Consider the following 17,596-nt stretch of genomic DNA (forward strand, 5'->3'; position numbering starts at 1 on the left):
TCAAATTCAGTCCCGTGGCCCGTTTTTCTATGTTGTATTTTTTATCTGTGCCTAAAATTGAAATATGAAAAACCAGACGTTTTTCCGTTTTTCGTGTTACCAACTGCATTTATTCTATCGCAGGTTTTCTCCGATATTGCGTTTCTTTTGGTAATGTTTAAATTTATTTGCTGTAGTTCATGAATGTGTTTATTTGCCTGTTCCACTAATATCTCTAACTCCAACTCGTTCAATTTCATTTTGCGCTTGTGACTTGTGACTGTGCATTCCATCCACTCTCCATGGCGCAGAGTTTGCGCTCGCAAACCTTAAGACACGCAACACCTCATTTAAATACTGCTGTTTGCACCTGTTATCAATTGCGCACGCAATCTTAGTTGATCACCCGCAAACCACACGCAAACAGCACGCGCAAACTTTTTCAGTGCACACGCAATTTAGTACTCTTTATTTAGGATCTTAGTAAATTGGGCACTCAGTGTTTCCAGAGTTTCTGGAGATAGTTTTTTTTTTTAATCAAAAGAGAAAAAATATCCAAACCACAATATAACGTGGGGTTAAAATAAGACACTGAGGCAGTGATAGTTCATCTCCTACCTGAAGAGCGAACTCTAGAGGCAACGTTACCTTTTAAGCAACAGATAGTCATTACAAATCCATCCATCCATCCATCCATCCATCCATCCATCCATCCATCCATCCATCCATCCATCCATCCATCCATCCATCCATCCATCCATCCATCCATCCATCCATCCATCCATCCATCCATCATTTGTATACACTTATTGTCATTTAGGGTCCCAGGGGTCTGCTGGAGCCAATCCCAGCACCTTTCAGGTGATTGTCAGAGGTACAACCTGAACAGGTCGCCAGTCCATCACAGGGCCATTATACATTATAAATCTCATAATTTAGGAGAAACTGGCAGGGAATGAATGACTGTTTAACAACATTTTAAATGCCTTATTGAAAATTAAGCTATTGATTATGATAAACCTGCTGAAAAGTTTGGAAGGTTTGCTTGATTTCTGTTCTGATTTATATTTAAAGCAGCACAAAGGAGTTTTTCTCTTGTTAAAAATATCAGCTTCAATTTATTTAAAGGAATATTGGATCTCGTTGTTTTGGTCTCCTGTCCCTACTGGCAACAACAACCACAAAAAGCAAAAACGTATTCCTGACTGCCATTCAGGCATCTCTTGAGACAGCTGTTAATCGCTCTATGGTACTAAGTCACACCCCAACAACAATGAAAAAAGTTTAAAATAGCTAGAGTGGACATCATGGAAGAAGCGACCTAGAGAACTAAGAGACTTGTCTCTTAGCTGCTTGTCTCGCAGTCCAAGAGTACGTCTTGGACAGTGTTGTAAAAGAACGTGGACATCTTCTGTACCTACAGGGGGACCTTCTAAAATAAAAACAATACAGAAACTTCCTTTGTGTCACATTGATGTTTATGACGTACAGTACAGGTATTATTATCGTTATATTATTAATGTTTTTTTTGTGGGCGGTTGATTGCAGTGTGGCTCAGCAGGGAGGTTGTCAGAGGTCCAACATTGCACTGAAGACATTCAGTAAATCTGAGGCACAACTGGACTTTTTTTCTCTCTTTTTGTTACAGGACTTTTGTTACAGGAGTCACCCTCCTGTTGGCCATTATCTTCAAGCTTAATTTCTTGAAGAAAGGAGGCTATATCCGTATTTTCCCATCTATTCTCCAGCTTCCTTGAGTCCCTCTATATGATACAATGGGTGTAGCTGATTGATGGATGGATGCTCTCATGCGCATATATGCCACAGAAAATGTTGTGTGGACTGCAGTATATTCATTGTGTCATAAACAACTATGCTTACAGGAAGGTCATGAAAGATAAAACAATGGGAGCTGCGCTGGGCCTCCCGTGTAGTTCACATAACATGCAGTTTAACCATTGCTGAGTCAGAATCCAAGATTTTTTGTCATGATGGATTTGATTAGATTTTTTGTTAGCGCCTTTATATAAATCATCACTTTCCTGTGGTAACAAAGCAAATCATCCATCCATTTCTTTTTTACTTTCCGTCCCTGCATCACCGCATGAGTTCACCTCACCTCTTGTAGATCCACACAGAAAATAAAAGACGGTTGCATTCACAAAACCAGACAAAACAAAACAATCAAACAAAAAAATCATAAGGAATGGAGGAAAGCACACGTATCCTGGAGCCACGAACAAACTCTTTTATGAAACAGCAGCACATACACATGCATCAAAGGACCAAACAACAAGTGCACAGATATGCACATTTATAAACAGACATATATTTTTAAAACGCGGCATACCCACGATGGCTGGCAGGGACTTCCATTTTGTGTGTCCGGCAGCAGTTTTTCCATTAGACCTGATGTAATGTCCACTCTGTAATGGACCTGGAGAAAAGAAAAGCTGCATTAGCACACACAGGTTTTATATACGCAGGCCAGATGGGTTGAAATGTTCCCTTTGCCTTTTAACAGGATACCAAAACTCTGTGGTTCCTTTTTTTTATTTCTTTTGGGGTTTTTTTACTCTCTCTGTAAATTCCCTGAATTTTTTCTGCATCTCTTCTTTAATTCTGGCCTTTTTTTGTCACTTCGTGTAGATCTTCATTGGAGAGGTGTCCATGTACATGATGAAATCAACAAGAGAATCTCTCTTGGCTCAGGAGAAAACCATTGTGACAGGAGACTGCTGTTATCTCAACCCTCTTATCCGTCGCATCATCCGCTTCATAGGTGAGAGTGCTGTCCCGCACTGTGTATATGTCATGACTCAAGGTTCTGTAGCTTCAAATAAACCCAGGTAAATGCATTTACATTCGAAAACCTCTGGGTTAACTGGGTTGCACTGTGATTGGCTGACCGCATGATTAAATAGATTAAATGGAGGCTTTTTGTTAAGCAAACAGGAAGCTCCAACGACCAAACAACTTTCAGTAATTCTCCAGAGAAGAAGCTTTGGGATCAGGTCCAGATGTATAAAACATCCTGCTGCTTTTCTTAAACTGTGAGCCACTGACAACAAATATGCACTTTAAGAGTTTTATGAAATAGGTGTCATAAAAGGCGACTTGCAAGATATTGTATTTATTACAGTAAATAATATTTATATGACTTTTTTTAAGAGAAGTGTATCTGGTGTCGTCCAAACTTTTTTGTTGTTCTTTTTTTTTCCAATAATACCCCTTTAGTTTATGAAGCCTCTCTATTATTCATCAGGCTGTTCACCCACTTCATGTTTTCTCTCTTACTGGGTAAATCTTAAGACTTGAAAGAAGATTGGGTTTTCCGTTTCCTGCTCTTTTGCTCCCTCTCACCTTAATCCCTCCTCTCCATTTCCCACGGTGCCCTTCACACAGTCCTGTCCTGGTACTGCTCAAAGACACCTCTTCTCTCACACACACCATCCTTCCTTTCCTGGAATCCCAATAAAAAGCCCTGTCATTTCATGGCTAAGCAGTCCAGATAATCAGAATCTGTGTTTCACGGCAAAAGAAGAAAGAAACAAGAAACTGAGATGGAAACTTCTCCTCTTCTCCTCTTTTCTTCTGCAGTAGGATAATTCAGCTCCATATCCCTGAAAAGTTTACTCAATAATGTTTGCATCAGGCCCGGGGATTGTTCATTAAAGAAATATTTACACTGTATTCACTGAAGCAGTTAACTCCATAATCCACGCTCTCATTTTCTGTAATCAGCTCCCAGCCAAAATGTAATCAAACCAATTTAAAAGAAATGAGCTTGTGTATTCATTCTCAGTGTAGCTAATCTCTCTGTGCTCTCTGCAGCTCCACACTTGCAGGTGCTCAGTGCCAACCATTTTCAGGTCACACACACACATTAATCAGGTCAGCTGTGTGTGCACCTGGAAAAAAATGTCAGAGTAGCTATAGTGAACTGTGAAAAAGTGAAAGTGAAACTTTTTGATGCTTTGCCTCATTGAATGGTAGTCGGGAGCCACGGCGCAGAGGCGTCGAGCATGTGCTTTCTGCCTGAAAGCCTAATTGTTTTGGGTTCTTCTGTGTGCCGCAGGTGTGTTTGCGTTCGGGCTGTTCGCCACCGACATCTTCGTCAACGCAGGCCAGGTGGTGACTGGAGGCCTCTCGCCTTATTTCCTGTCCGTCTGCAAACCAAACTACACCGGCACCGAGTGTCGTTTCAATCACCAGTTTATCGTGAACAGCAACATTTGCACCGGGAACCCCGTCATCGTGGAGAACGCCCGCCGGTCCTTCCCATCCAAGGACGCAACGCTGAGCGTTTACTCTGCTGTTTACCTGACGGTGAGCAAAGCGGGCTAAGTATATTTGTCATGTTTCTTTATTTCTGTACTCAGGAAATAAGACTCATTAGATTTAATATCTCTTACCCCTCTGCTCATGTGCATACTGTACTGTAAGGATGGGTTTTTGTGTGCATCAGGGCTGAAATGGATCAGGGATGATTCTTGGTCTGCCTGGATCTCTTAAGGTTACAGGTGAACCTTGGATTGATTTTTTTAATTTTTTTTTATATTTTTCTGACCAAAAAAGGAAAAGAAAAATGCTCGTATTGCTTCGATGGCAAGCAATAGTGCTGATGAACACGTGCAGTAGGATGAACATAAAAAGCACATGTTCGAGTCGCCAGTATGGAGCACATTGGCTTCCCTGCCGGAGACGTCAACATTGTTACATCTCTGGGGATGTGCACATCAAGCTACAGTGAAGGACATGGTTCATGGTCTCCAGCTGCAGTGGACCAACATAATCAGTTCAATGTAGAAACCAAATCACGTAATAGGTAAGGAATAAAGCCTAAATTACCTTATGTGATTTATAATACTAAATTGAGCTGGAATAAAAAGTCACAGCATGAAACCATGAGAAAAACATCACCCCGGTGCTACTGACAATAGAAAAGCTACAGAAAATCTGCTTACATTTGTTGAAGCTCAGGTTTTTTTCAGGGTTGGAGTCAAATTCAATGAAAAGCTTAAGGTTTTAAGAAGTAATGGTACGGAAAGCAGTTATCACACCTCTTTATTTTGCACGCTTTTGTTTTACTGCACTTTTTGACTCAGTTATTATTGTTTTTATTTTGAAAGAATGATCTAATTTCATAAAAGTTACATTTTTTGGACATGAAAGTGTTTAAAATTTACGTGAATTCACGTATTTGGCACTTTTTAATTGGCATTGTTTTGTAATAAGACTATTGAAACGACATGTCAAAAATTGTTCTGCGCTTTAAATATTTTTACACATACTGTACATTATAAATAGAGAGCCATATAAGCTTTACTGCTATTCTTTTTTTTTTTAAACTTTGTTGATCTGAAAGCAGTCAGATCCGTGGCTCTAAAGCCACAATGTGATCCGAGCTGTGAGGTGTGTCATCTGTTACAACCTTAGTGTGGGTTTTAATCTTTTTTTCTTCCTTTTTAATCTTTTTTTTCTCCATAAATTCCTCCGTATATTCCATATATCTCTTTCACTTTTTCGCTAGTTCAATTGTTTTTGTCTTTTTGATACTGAGGTGCGACCTATTTCTCATGCACCAGAGAGCAGGTCTTGTTTTACCAACGTCCGTATCCGTCCTTCACACAACAGTCCAGGCGCAAGTCTGCCATTAAATACTGTGATGGCTATAAATCTTTTGTGCTCCACTTCCTTGAAAAATGAGAAAAATCGAACAACTGCACTACAACTTTAATAAAACAGTTTGTTGCTAAAGAGGATTTTATTTCTTTTGTCATTAGGCTGCCATGTAGATCCGCAGGATCTGAGAGGAGCTGGAAATGTGTTATTTTATTGTTGTGGACAGATTATTTTTAGCCTTAATTCTTGAACTTTTATCATTATTTCATTTTAATTAACTATATTGTATGTCAGTGTGCATTGGTCTCCCAGTTTTTATTTTATTTAGGGCCCGAGCACCGACAGTGCGAAGGCCCTATTGTATTTGTAGGAATTGTTCTCGTTCTCGTTTTTATTTTTATTTTTCCGACGAAACGAGGGCCTTGCCAGTGTTTTTGAATGTTTTCATTCTTATTAGGGCCCGAGCACTTAAAGCGCGAAGGCCCTATTGTATCTGTAGGAATTTTTCTTTCTTTTTTGCTTTTCCGACAAAAGAAGGGCCTTTTTGTCCCCCTAAACGTGCCCCAAAAGTCACCAAATTTTGCACGCAAGCCAAGCCTGGCGAAAAATTTGATATTTAATGGTTTACATTAATGGGCGTGGCCCAATGGCTCAACAGCGCCCCCTAGAAAACTTTGTGCCTCAAGTCCCACAATACGATTTGACGTACATGCACGAAATTCGGTACACACCTGTATCATGTCGCAACTTAAAGAAAAGTCTCTTGGGACCATGGCCAAAACTAAACAGGAAGTTGGCCATTTTTTAATTAATCGTCTAATTTTGGCGCAATTTATGCCATTTTCACATGTCGTACTTTAACGAACTCCTCCTAGCAGGATCGTCCGTTTGACATAAAACTGAAATGGCGTGGCCGTGGCGCCACGTCAAACTTCAACGTTAAACCAGAAGTGATACTAGTAGCTGATTGGTCGATATTTGATAGATCCTATCTTCTGCCATAACTTTTGAATGGTTTGACATAAAGAGTCATGGGTGGTTTCATCTGACTTCGTTTTGAGTCCTTGACCTTTATTGGTGGAAATTGCACGCGCGAGGGCCCGTTCATCGCTGCTTGCAGCTTTAATTTTATTTTTATTATGCTTATTTTTTTTATTTCAAAATGTTAAGCACTTTGTATTTCATGTACCTGGATGAAAGGTGCTATATAAATAACATTTCATTGATTGATTGTTTGATGTACGACCAGTCAGCTGACAAAAAAGAAATCACAGGCCTGAGAGATGCAAACTGGAGCTTTTCCAACAGACGATCGTGAGATGCTGCAGCAACAAGCTGTGTGATATGAATCAGTTTCAGTTTTAAAAGTCATTATTTCCCATCAAAATATGTAAGCAGACCTCTAAAATATAAAATCATACGCATAGAATAATGTATGCTTTCTGCTTTTATGTAATAAACCTGTATTCCCCTTCCCTTCATAGTGCAGCACAACACTCGCAGAATGTTGGATTTTTCCTTCATTTTCATATTTTTGCTGTAAGATTAATTTCTGGTGCTTTAATTCACAGGATATTCATGAATTTTTGAACAAAACAAACACTGAGATTCTCTAGAAGATCAACACTGACACAGTTTTATTAAAAGTAGCTGCAGCTGCGCTTCTCCAGAGAGAGAGGAACGAGTTTACAGCTTACGTGACGGGATAAAAAAAGCATAATTAAAGTTTGGAGTGTTATGATGTTACATTCCACTGTAAGAGGAACGTTTTACTTTGAAAATCTTTACTATTAACATCAGAGAGCAGGAACAAAATGCATATCTCTTGAATTTATCATGTGGAATGGTCTTCACTGGCACTGGAGAAACTGGCTTTGAGGAAAACATGAAAAGTGGGTCGAGGTAACGGTTCAAGAAGCAAGAATGTACGCAGGCAGTGCATGAAAGAGGAAAGGCTGATTCTTTTATTTCGTTCATCTTTTATTCTCAGTGAACAAAAATTTCTTTGTTTAGAGAGGTATTTCTCTCATGATGCAAGCTTTTCAAATCCCTCCTTTGCCGTTTTGCTATGCAATTAGGATTTTGTGCACTCTTGAAGTGGTAAAACATTTGATAGCACATCTGTGGGAACATGCTTTGCAGCTCTGCGTGAGACTCACTTCTGTACATGACTAGAGAACCTTTCTATATTCATAAAACGCAGTAAATGGTGTAACGTTTGAATGCAGTCTTCTTATTTTTTCCCTGATCTCCCTCTCTCTTTTTTTTCTGCCTCTCCAGATGTACATCACCAGCACAATCAAGACCAAGTCCAGCCGCCTGGCCAAACCCGTTCTCTGTCTGGGCACGCTCTGCTCGGCCTTCCTCACCGGCCTCAACCGGGTCTCGGAGTATCGGAACCACTGCTCAGATGTCGTGGCAGGGTTCATTCTGGGATCGGCCATCGCGTTGTTTTTGGTGAGAACTGAGGAGCGAGCAAAAGGTTTGGTGGAATGTAAGAGGACAACAATCACTCCGAGGTGGATTCTGGTCACAAGTTACTTTCAAACTGTGATTAATTCAAATCTGATATTTGGCATGGAGCCAAAATTGTAATTATATAATGAATTTAGGCTTTGAGGCCCAATGAAGTCTTCCATCAAGTCTGCAGTCGAAGCCTTTTTTTTCCTCTTTTTATTGATTTCAGTTTCAGAATTAATCGTTCCTGAGGCCGCACAGTTCGTAAAAATAAAGAACAGTTCACTTTAAGGTGATAGGAGGAGAGTAAAGCATGGCAGGGATTGAATGGGGGTTCAGATACAGGTAATCAAACATTGAGAGCTTAAGTTCAGGATGCATTTAGTTGATTGGGTGGAAAAAAAGAGGAGAAGACGGTAGAAAAAGTCCTGAGGTGGCACTGGGATTTCACTGAGATCAGCACTTGCTCCGGCTCCCTAAGAGCATAGCGAGAGTGAGGGAGGAGGGACAAATGGCAACGTAAACATGAGGTTTAATTAACAGTGGTGTGGAATTCAGAGATGACAGAAGTTGGAGCAGGTGATTAAATCTGATTCTGTTCTCCTGAGGTGTTATTGTTATCTGCCTTAGTAAAACAGTTGCCTCAACGGGGAATAAATTGTGCAGACTTCACTAGGAAGACAGCAATTTACCTGTTCAGTTGTCCGTAACCTAACATCAAGATCAGTGGCGCGTTGTCAGACAGACCAGGTTCCACTGGAAATTAAAGTGGCCTTGTCAACATTGCATTTTATGCCATTCGAGTAATGATTCCTGTGGAAACCCCAGGGCTGAAGTGGCTAGCCATTAAAAGATGAAGAAGGGAGGAGAAATAAAGAAAAGATTAATTTAGGCATATATTAAGCATCAGAGGCTTTGTTACTTGTAATATCCGCTGAGCCTCAAAACAGGAAGGATGCTAAGAAATGGGCAGGAACAAATAGGGGAGTCTCAGAGAAGAGGAGATGTGGGATTGGTGAATGGATGAGTGGTGAGGTTCATTTCGTCGGTTCTTACTTTATAGACGATCAACGTTGTCACATCAGTTCAGTAAGTTTTTGCTACTGTGTCACTGACTATTGATGCACCTGACTCATCCTCTTTAACACTAGTTATAATGTGGCAGGTATTATGTATTCTGGCACCACAGAAGATGAAATGAAGGTTTTGTTGTGATGGATTTTCTTAGGTTGAATCTCCTGGTTGGAATCTTGCTTAAAGATGCTCAAGTGGCACAATTTTATTTGACAATTTCAGCTGCAAAGCAGGAAGACTTCAACATTGAATTATTGGTTTATATATTACAAGTCATATAGTCATTGCATTTTTGAACTGTAATATTGCACATCTGCAGGATTTCATACCTAAATACATGGTTAGGGTGAGATTAAACTAAATACATTCTTCTAAATAGGAAATATACAATGCTTCATAGCTTTTAATATTCATACTTTGTATTTCCCATCATCTCACACTGATGTGTCCAGACTAAAAACAACAGCTTTGTTAGGAGGAGTTGTTCAAAAACATAATCGTCTCAAGGGTAGTAATCAATAGACACACTTAATGACTGTATCAATTACATGTAATTCTATTCTCTGAGTAGTTTAGTCAAGAAAAGAAGCAGGAAAGCGGAAAGTATAGTAGTAATGCAAAACCCTGTAGAGAATGCAGGTCACTAAGCAATGAGCTTGACAGGTCAGTCAGAAGATGCTGGGCATCATGGAGACGTGTTAGAAATGTAGACTTCTTCTTGTTGATGGTATAACCTGATCTAAGTGAAGGGTTACATAGCAAAGTTTGCTGATTGCAGCATCCATGAGGTGCAGTGCGGTTAATGTAGAGCTTCTTGTCCTTGGAACTTGAGGAGGAGCCACCACAGCACATGTAGGCTTTCAGTGACCGACCTGTAGAGACAGGCATCCATTGATTTAGTGATCTCCAGGGAAAGATTACCATGAGAAAGTCGATCACTGCCTCAGCAGTTTTGAAATGGTTCATTTCCTCTTTATTGTCACTGCAGCATTGAGAAGGGCTGCATGTCTCCTGAACAAGGACCTAATGGCCCTGAAGAAGCTTATCGAGGTCTTGTCATGAGAGAACTTCAGCAGTTTGAAGGATTGATGTCCTAATGGAAATGAATTGATGAAGAGAAAGTCAAAAGTAGGTGTATCAAAAAGCCTGCTGATGTCATTTTTGATAGAAAAGAATAGACTCTACAAATAAAAAAATCTAAATTTGAAGGTTCAGGTTTCCACTTTACTCAAGTTGAGGCAAATACTTAGTCTGATGGCAGCAACAATCCCACTTGATTAAAAGAGGGTGCAAAACATGATGAAATGCCAATAAAAAATTACTCTTTTGGCACAGAACATTAAATAAGAGTCCACATTGCTTTGCCATCTTTCTCTTACCATAACACCTTCTTCATCTTTTTAAGATGATGACCTAAGTTATTTAAAAAAACAAAAATAACTTAAATATTTGATTTAGTTTTTTTTCTGTTTTCGACACAATATGAGAAAAATATGACTTAGGCCAATATTTTAAGAGGGTGAGGATTTGAAGCTTTGTTATAAGATGTAAAAACAACCATACTTCCTTGCATTGGCACTAATATATTGAATCTTGAGACGAGTTAAATTATAAGGTCAAATTGCACTTTTCACCTCCTTGAAACAGTCAGCAACTGCTTGGCCGCTGCTCTTTGTATCAATGACGAGTGACAAAATGGAGCAAAGCAGTCTGCCGTGGTCACAGGGGAGGCGCATCAATTGAATGAAAATTAGAGCGCTAATGCCATGCATAAATGTATTTAAAGTCGCTACATCAGCTTACAGTTTAGACTCCCTCTGAAAGATATTGATGGAGGAATTCATTGTGATTCTTGGGAGTCGTTTACAGATTTTGGCCCAGTGGCTCTAATTTACTTATTTTCTTGGTATTAGAGCTCCAGAGATTGGGTGTCCATTAACTGTCACAAACAAAACAACCTTGAGAAAGCTCCATCACTGAGTTGCGCTGCTTCATTTTCCCCTTTGCTGCTGCCTCGGGGCACGGTTGATGTCTGGTGGGCCGGGATCCGCCTCAGGCTGCCGTCTTTGATTAGCTGGAATATGGAGCAGTTCAGACGTGCTGCAATAATTTTGGCGTTTCTGCTGCAAAATAAGGTACTGATGGATAAACAAGAATGCAGGAATGCAATTTGTGTTTAAATCAAGTTTCAGTTGTAATATGTACAGTGGGGCAAAAAAGTATTTAGTCAGCCACCAATTGTGCAAGTTCTGGCCTGTCATTTTCATCATAGGTACCCTTAATACGACTAGTTCAACTATGAGAGACAGAATGGGTGGAAAGAATCCAGGAAATCACATTGTAGAATTTTTACTGAATTAATTTGTAAATTCCTTGGTAAAATAACCATTTGGTCTCTTACAAACAAGCAAGATTTCTGGCTTTCACAGACCTGTAACTTCTTCTTTAAGAGGCTCCTCTGTCCTCCACTCATTACCTGTATTAATGGCACCTGTTTTAACTGGTTATTAGTATAAAAGACACCTGTCCACAACCTCAAACAGTCACACTCCAAACTCCACTGTGGCCAAGACCAAAGAGCTGTCAAAGGACGTGAGAAACACAATTGTAGACCTGCACCAGACTGGGAAGATTGAATCTGCAATAGGTAACAGCTTGGTGTGAAGAAATCAACTGTGGGAGCAATTATTAGAAAATGGAAGACATACAAGACACTGATAATCTCCCTCCATCTGGGGCTCCACGATCTCACCCTGTGGGGTGAAAATGATCACAAGAACGGTGAGTAAAGATCCCAGAACCACACGGGGACATAGTGATTGACCTGCAGAGAGCTGGGACCAAAGTAACAAAGGAACCATCAGTAACTCACTACGCTGCCAGGGACTCAATCCTGCAGTGACAGACGTGTCTCCCTGTTTAAGCCAGTACATGTCCAGGCCCGTCTGAAGTTTGCTAGAGAGCATTTGGATGATGCAGAAGAGGATTGGGAGAATGTTATATGGTCAAATGAAACCAAAATAGAACTTTTTGGTAGAAACACAACTTGTCATGTTTGAGGAGAAAGAAAGCTGAGTTGCATCTAAAGAACACCAAACCTACTGTGAAGCACGGGGGTGGAAACATCATGCTTTGGGGATGTTTTTCTGCAAAGGTCCAGGACGACTGATCTGTTTAAAGGAAAGAATGAATGGGGCCATGTATCATGAGATTTTGAGTGAAAACCTCCTTCCATCAGCAGGGCATTGGAGATGAAACGTGGCTGGGTCTTTCAACATGACAATGATCCCAAACACATCGCCCGGGCAACGAAGGAGTGGCTTCGTGAGAAACATTTCAAGGTCCTGGGGTCCTAGCCAGTCTCCAGATCTCAATCCCATGGAAAATCTTTCAGCAACAGTGTGTGAAAACCTTGTGAAGACTTACAGAAAACATTTGACCTCTGTCATTGCCCACAAAGGGTATATAACAAAGTATTGAGATACATTTTTGTTATTGACCAAATACTTGTTTCCACTTTAATTTGCAAATACATTATTTAAAGATCAGACAATGTGATTTTCTGGACTTTATTTTTCATTTTGTCTCATAGTTGAGATACACCTGCGATGAAAATTACTTAACTTTTTAAGTGGAAGAACTTGTACAATTGGTGTCTGACGAAATACTTTTTTGCCCCACTGTATTGAAATTCAACCCAGCGTTAAACCCAGTGTTACACAATTACATGGCTTCCATTGTTGAGGACTGTAATTATCATTTCTAATAAATCTTGAAGCGGTGAACTGTAATAAGGAACCTTTAGTTAGAGCTGAAGCATTCCTTCTAAACGATTTCACCATAAACTGGAAAAAAACATCCCAGAAATGAAGAACCAGGCTGGCCTTTAGAGACCCACTCTTATGACGGTTGACTTTTGGAAACTCACATAATGTTTCATTTATTTTATGTCTGTATACATTTTAGACAAGACCAAAAAATGTTTAAAAGAAGAAACTATTTGAACATCTCTCCCAAAGAGGTGCGGGTGAGTTGGATCACTTTTATTTCTTTCTGATGGAGCTTTATACAACAGTATTAGAAGAAATCACATTTTTGTATGAATATTAGAAATCAACTTTTAAATAATGGCCTAAAACTTAATTAAAATGAGGAACTGCACAAAATATGAATATCACCACATTGTCTGATCATGAAAATGCAGACACAGTATTTGCCACTACTCGTCACTATTTTGCAGCAGGCGTTGGATTCAAATTTGATATATATCATAGCTCTCAGATTCATACTTAGCCATAAAATGAAGTGCCTAATAAATTTCTTATTGGTTTCATTAAGTATGTTATGTTTAAAGTCATAAAGCATCAGCATTTGGTTAGCAAAGGTTAAGTATTATACCTGCTGAATATTTATATATATATATTTGTCACTGAGTGGCAGCTCAACAACAAAAACTAAAACAAATGGAGCCACTGCTGAGGTGCCACAATCTGCAGGGAGTCCAAAGTTTGGCTGATTTTTAGTTGATAGTCGTGACGATAGTACGTGAGAGCTAGTAGATACTTCCTAAAAGCAATCAAATATTTGTTCTCATGAAGATCCAATCCTTGTAAGTCACAACTTGCTCCAAAACCCAGTCTGACAGCAAAAAATAAAAACACTCTGCAATAAACCTGCAAGGCAATAAGTGACATTGTACAGCCTTTTGTTACGGTATTGATGTTAACTTTGAGCAGCAAATACAACCTCACGGACATGATAGCATGGATTTACAATTCATGCCTCACGTCTTGCATGGGTTCACCAGTTTCCCTGTTAACTTTGATCTCTCTTTATACTTTACAGGGCATATGTGTTGTGAACAACTTTAAAGGTGTTCATTGCACAGCAGCTAAACAGAAGACAGAGGAGTACCGCGGCCTTCCACTCATGACTTTCCCGCGTGTAGAAAGCCCACTGGAGACCCTCAGTGCACAGGTAGATACAAAAACCTGACCTGGAGTCTCAGCAACTCTAATCTCTGTGATGAGCATTATCGTTCGCCGTTAATTGGCAGAGCTCCCTCGTGGCTTTGAGGTTAAAATAAAAAAATCTCTTCCAAAACTTTGCTGAACTATAACTTTCTGTAAATGTGTATTTTTTGTAATGCTGTTGTTTTTTAAATTCCACAATTAGCTGTTTAATCTTTCTTGCTTGCTTCCTAAAGCATTGCCACTTGTCACAGGCATGACATTTGCACCACACCCTCTGCCCTTCCTATAAAAGCCACAGAAACGTACACAGAGCACTCTCCTTGCACTAGCTGTCGATGACCTTCTTCTATCTTTTCTTCCCCACACCTTGTCTCTCCTCTCTGTTTTATTCCTGTCATCAATCCTTCTTACCCCCCCCTCCCCCCGCATTTTCAGAACCACTCAGCGTCCATGACGGAGGTCACATGACTAAAGGGGCAGCACCGGGTCACGTTTGCGTCTCCACAGCACTTCCAGGCACAATGACGAGGACGCATGTCACGTGGCGCCGATTGCTTACAAAAAAAGATTAAAAAATCCTCTCTATCCGTTTGACTCACCTGGTGGACAGATTACTCCATGTTTGAAATGGTTTTCATCAAGTTTGGCTACACTCAGTCCAACCCACCAAGATGCACACATCTGTCCAAAAGTCACACTTAGCCAACTTTACTGCAAGCACAGGTTATCTTTACAGGTATTTCAAATCATTTATAACATGGGGCATTTTTGTCCTTCAAGGTGCGTTGCTTTTAGTTTTAGAGGATGGTGTTTTGTACATTTTTGTATGAGCGAGTGCCGTAGCCTACTCTGACAATGTTAAACCTGTGCACTACCTGTCAGCTGACTCACTTTGATTTGAATCACATCGTGTCAGGTGAAATGCCTTGTCTGTCACTACATCCATCCTGCTCAGCCTGAAAACTCTGCGACGGAAAACATATTGATGTTGTTGTTCTGTGGTGTTTGTCATTTGTACAGAAAAAAAAACAACATAGAAACCTTCTTTTTATTATCGCTCTGTACATTAATTGACCATTCTCGGGTCATATTTTTTAAGGATTTTTGTTAATCTGTATGACTATTATGATCCATTTGGACCTGTTTGCCTGCTGTAAACCTAGATATGTTATGGTATCAGTTTAGGTGTTTTGGGGAACAACTCCTCTTCCCTTTTGGAGGAAATGTGAGGAAGAGTCAGTGCCACCCTCCAAGTAAGAAAATGGGCATCGTGAGCCTTTGATCAGCTGTAATAATTGGAAATGTCAGTGGCTGAAATGCTCATTCTCAGTGTCTTTCAACCTAATTTCCTGACGTTGATTAAAAATACACAGAGGTCCAGTAGGTCAGATCATTATTCCACGAGTGTGGCTTTTAGAAACATGTATAAGTTGGAATTTCAATAGAAGATGTCCCCAGTGAACAGATTTGGACCGAAGAGGGAGAAATGGGGGTCCATTTGAAGTTGGATTAGCCCTTTTATTGTAAACCAGGCCAATGACTCGGGCCTCGCTTTTCCTCCTCGAGGCGCCTGTCCCTTTTCCCGACCCGCCAGTGGATTGTGATGCAATGTTGTGATTCCATTTCCTATTGGAAGATATGCTCAGCATGAAGAGAGAAGTCAAGATGTTTTATAGATATTACTCATTATTATTGTGACTATATCTGTCTTTTACTTTAAGAACGAAAAAAGGTGTTTCATCTGAAATGCTACATATATATTTTTTTTTCTTGTTTTGTTGAAAAAAAATTAAATAGCCAGTAGCAACAATGGGCTGTCTTGTGATTTCTATTTCATGCGTAAGTGAAAAAGCTTACTATTAATAGAGAGTCTGTGACTGAAGACAGCTGCTGTCCCTGATGGAAACACAATTTACTTTAATAGAACAAGGCTGTGACATCCTGTAGTTGTCCCTGTGTTTGTTTTACTATCCAGAGACTTGTGTTTCTTCTGCAGCATACAAATCCTTCACACTTTGCTGCTTAATCTGCAGCCTCGAGGTACGAGTGTATTATCCTTCCATTTAACAAAACGTCCTTGAATTAATTGCATAGAAAAAATGTGGTTTCCAGCTTAAAAAATATGTTTTAATGGTACATATTGATACGAGGGATCATGGGCAGGTTACAGATATTAGCATGAGTCTAGCAGAGTAGTGTGGATGCACATTAAGTATAGATTTTTTTTTTTTAATTGCAATTAAGTACATCTCTAGAAAACTTCTACAAAAAAGTTCAATCATTTGGTCCCTTGAGAGTTACAGAGGGAGTTATTTTCAATACCTCACTAACCACTTGGTCTAAATTCTCTCTTCCCTCGGCTCCAAAAAATATTATTTGCATCCTTCTAAATTCTCACTGAATAGAAGATTTCTGCTTTTCGACTCTTCGTTTAGGTTGTTTGGGGTCTTCCCTCCATGATGCAATGCACATCCTTACTAAGAGGCAGGTCTGGACTGCAGGCAGACCAGTCAAGCGCACTCTGTTTCTTTAACCGCCGCTGTTGTAAGTAATTCAGAATTAGGTCCAGCATTGTTCTGCTGAAATACCAAGTCTCCCAGAAAAGGTTTGATGTTCGTGTTTGTCTTTTTAAAATTCTAATATAAGACTGTTAGTAGAAATGCCACTCATGGGCTATGTGAATCACCTTCTATGGACATTATAAACCCCAAAACTATGAAAGATGCTTGCTTTTGCACCTTCCACTTATAAAAACTTGCTGTCTTTGTTCTCATGTTTGGCAGCTAGAAACCAAAATCTCAAAATCAAGTAAACTCTCTTTGTCCATATATTCTGCAGACTCTTCTCAACCGCCGTTATTTTTTTTATTAGCAAACGTTGTTGATCTTTTTTTAAAAATTACATTTTGAACTTATCCAACTGTTCTGGTAGTAAGATTTGTAGGTTTTAAAGGTTGCATCGTGCTTCCACTTGAAATGAAGTGGAAGAGATGTTTAGAAAATCAAAGTGCATAATGATGGTACTTGAACTGTTTCATTGTTAATGGGTGCCGTGGACAGTACCCAAAAAAGCTGAAATAGGGGAAGAAAAAAAGATTTCCATTACACTTTTTCACAAAACATGGAATGATTTTGAAAATGCAGTTTTTCTATTGGACAGTGTTTTTCGAATGAGCAGAATTCCTGCAAGACTTCTTTTATAAGAGACTTCTCCTAGAATATGGTCCTGCGAGATTTCAATTCCAAATGAAAAGGAGGAAGATAACCACTTCGAAGAAGATGGACGGAAATATCTTTAGTTTTGGACAAATTATTGCAACTGCCAGGACCACTGTTGCAAAAATGGTTAATATAAGACGAAGGCATATATAAGAAATATATAAGGAATATATAAGTTTTGCGTAATTCTAGTGGTAATGGGAACTCATTATATTAAAGGTATTGTGACATCATTTTTAACATGCTTTTAACACTATTAAAAGTCTTGGC

General features: G+C 39.5%; 1 protein-coding gene across 2 annotated transcripts in view; it reads left to right on the forward strand.

Annotated features, from left to right (window-relative positions):
• plppr1 (phospholipid phosphatase related 1) overlaps nt 1-15,917 on the forward strand; it is a 69,460-nt gene extending 53,543 nt beyond the window's left edge. For both annotated transcript variants that reach the window (XM_061733450.1, XM_061733449.1), the window contains 5 exons: nt 2,629-2,761; nt 4,058-4,308; nt 7,885-8,061; nt 13,981-14,112; nt 14,544-15,917. In XM_061733450.1, the coding sequence (XP_061589434.1) occupies nt 2,629-2,761; nt 4,058-4,308; nt 7,885-8,061; nt 13,981-14,112; nt 14,544-14,576 (726 nt within the window). In that variant the 3' untranslated portion in view covers nt 14,577-15,917. The remainder of the gene's footprint in view (nt 1-2,628; nt 2,762-4,057; nt 4,309-7,884; nt 8,062-13,980; nt 14,113-14,543) is intronic.
• Nucleotides 15,918-17,596: the final 1,679 nt, after the last annotated feature.

This window comes from Cololabis saira, chromosome 11 (assembly GCF_033807715.1).
Source record: "Cololabis saira isolate AMF1-May2022 chromosome 11, fColSai1.1, whole genome shotgun sequence".
Classification (NCBI taxonomy): domain Eukaryota; kingdom Metazoa; phylum Chordata; class Actinopteri; order Beloniformes; family Belonidae; genus Cololabis; species Cololabis saira.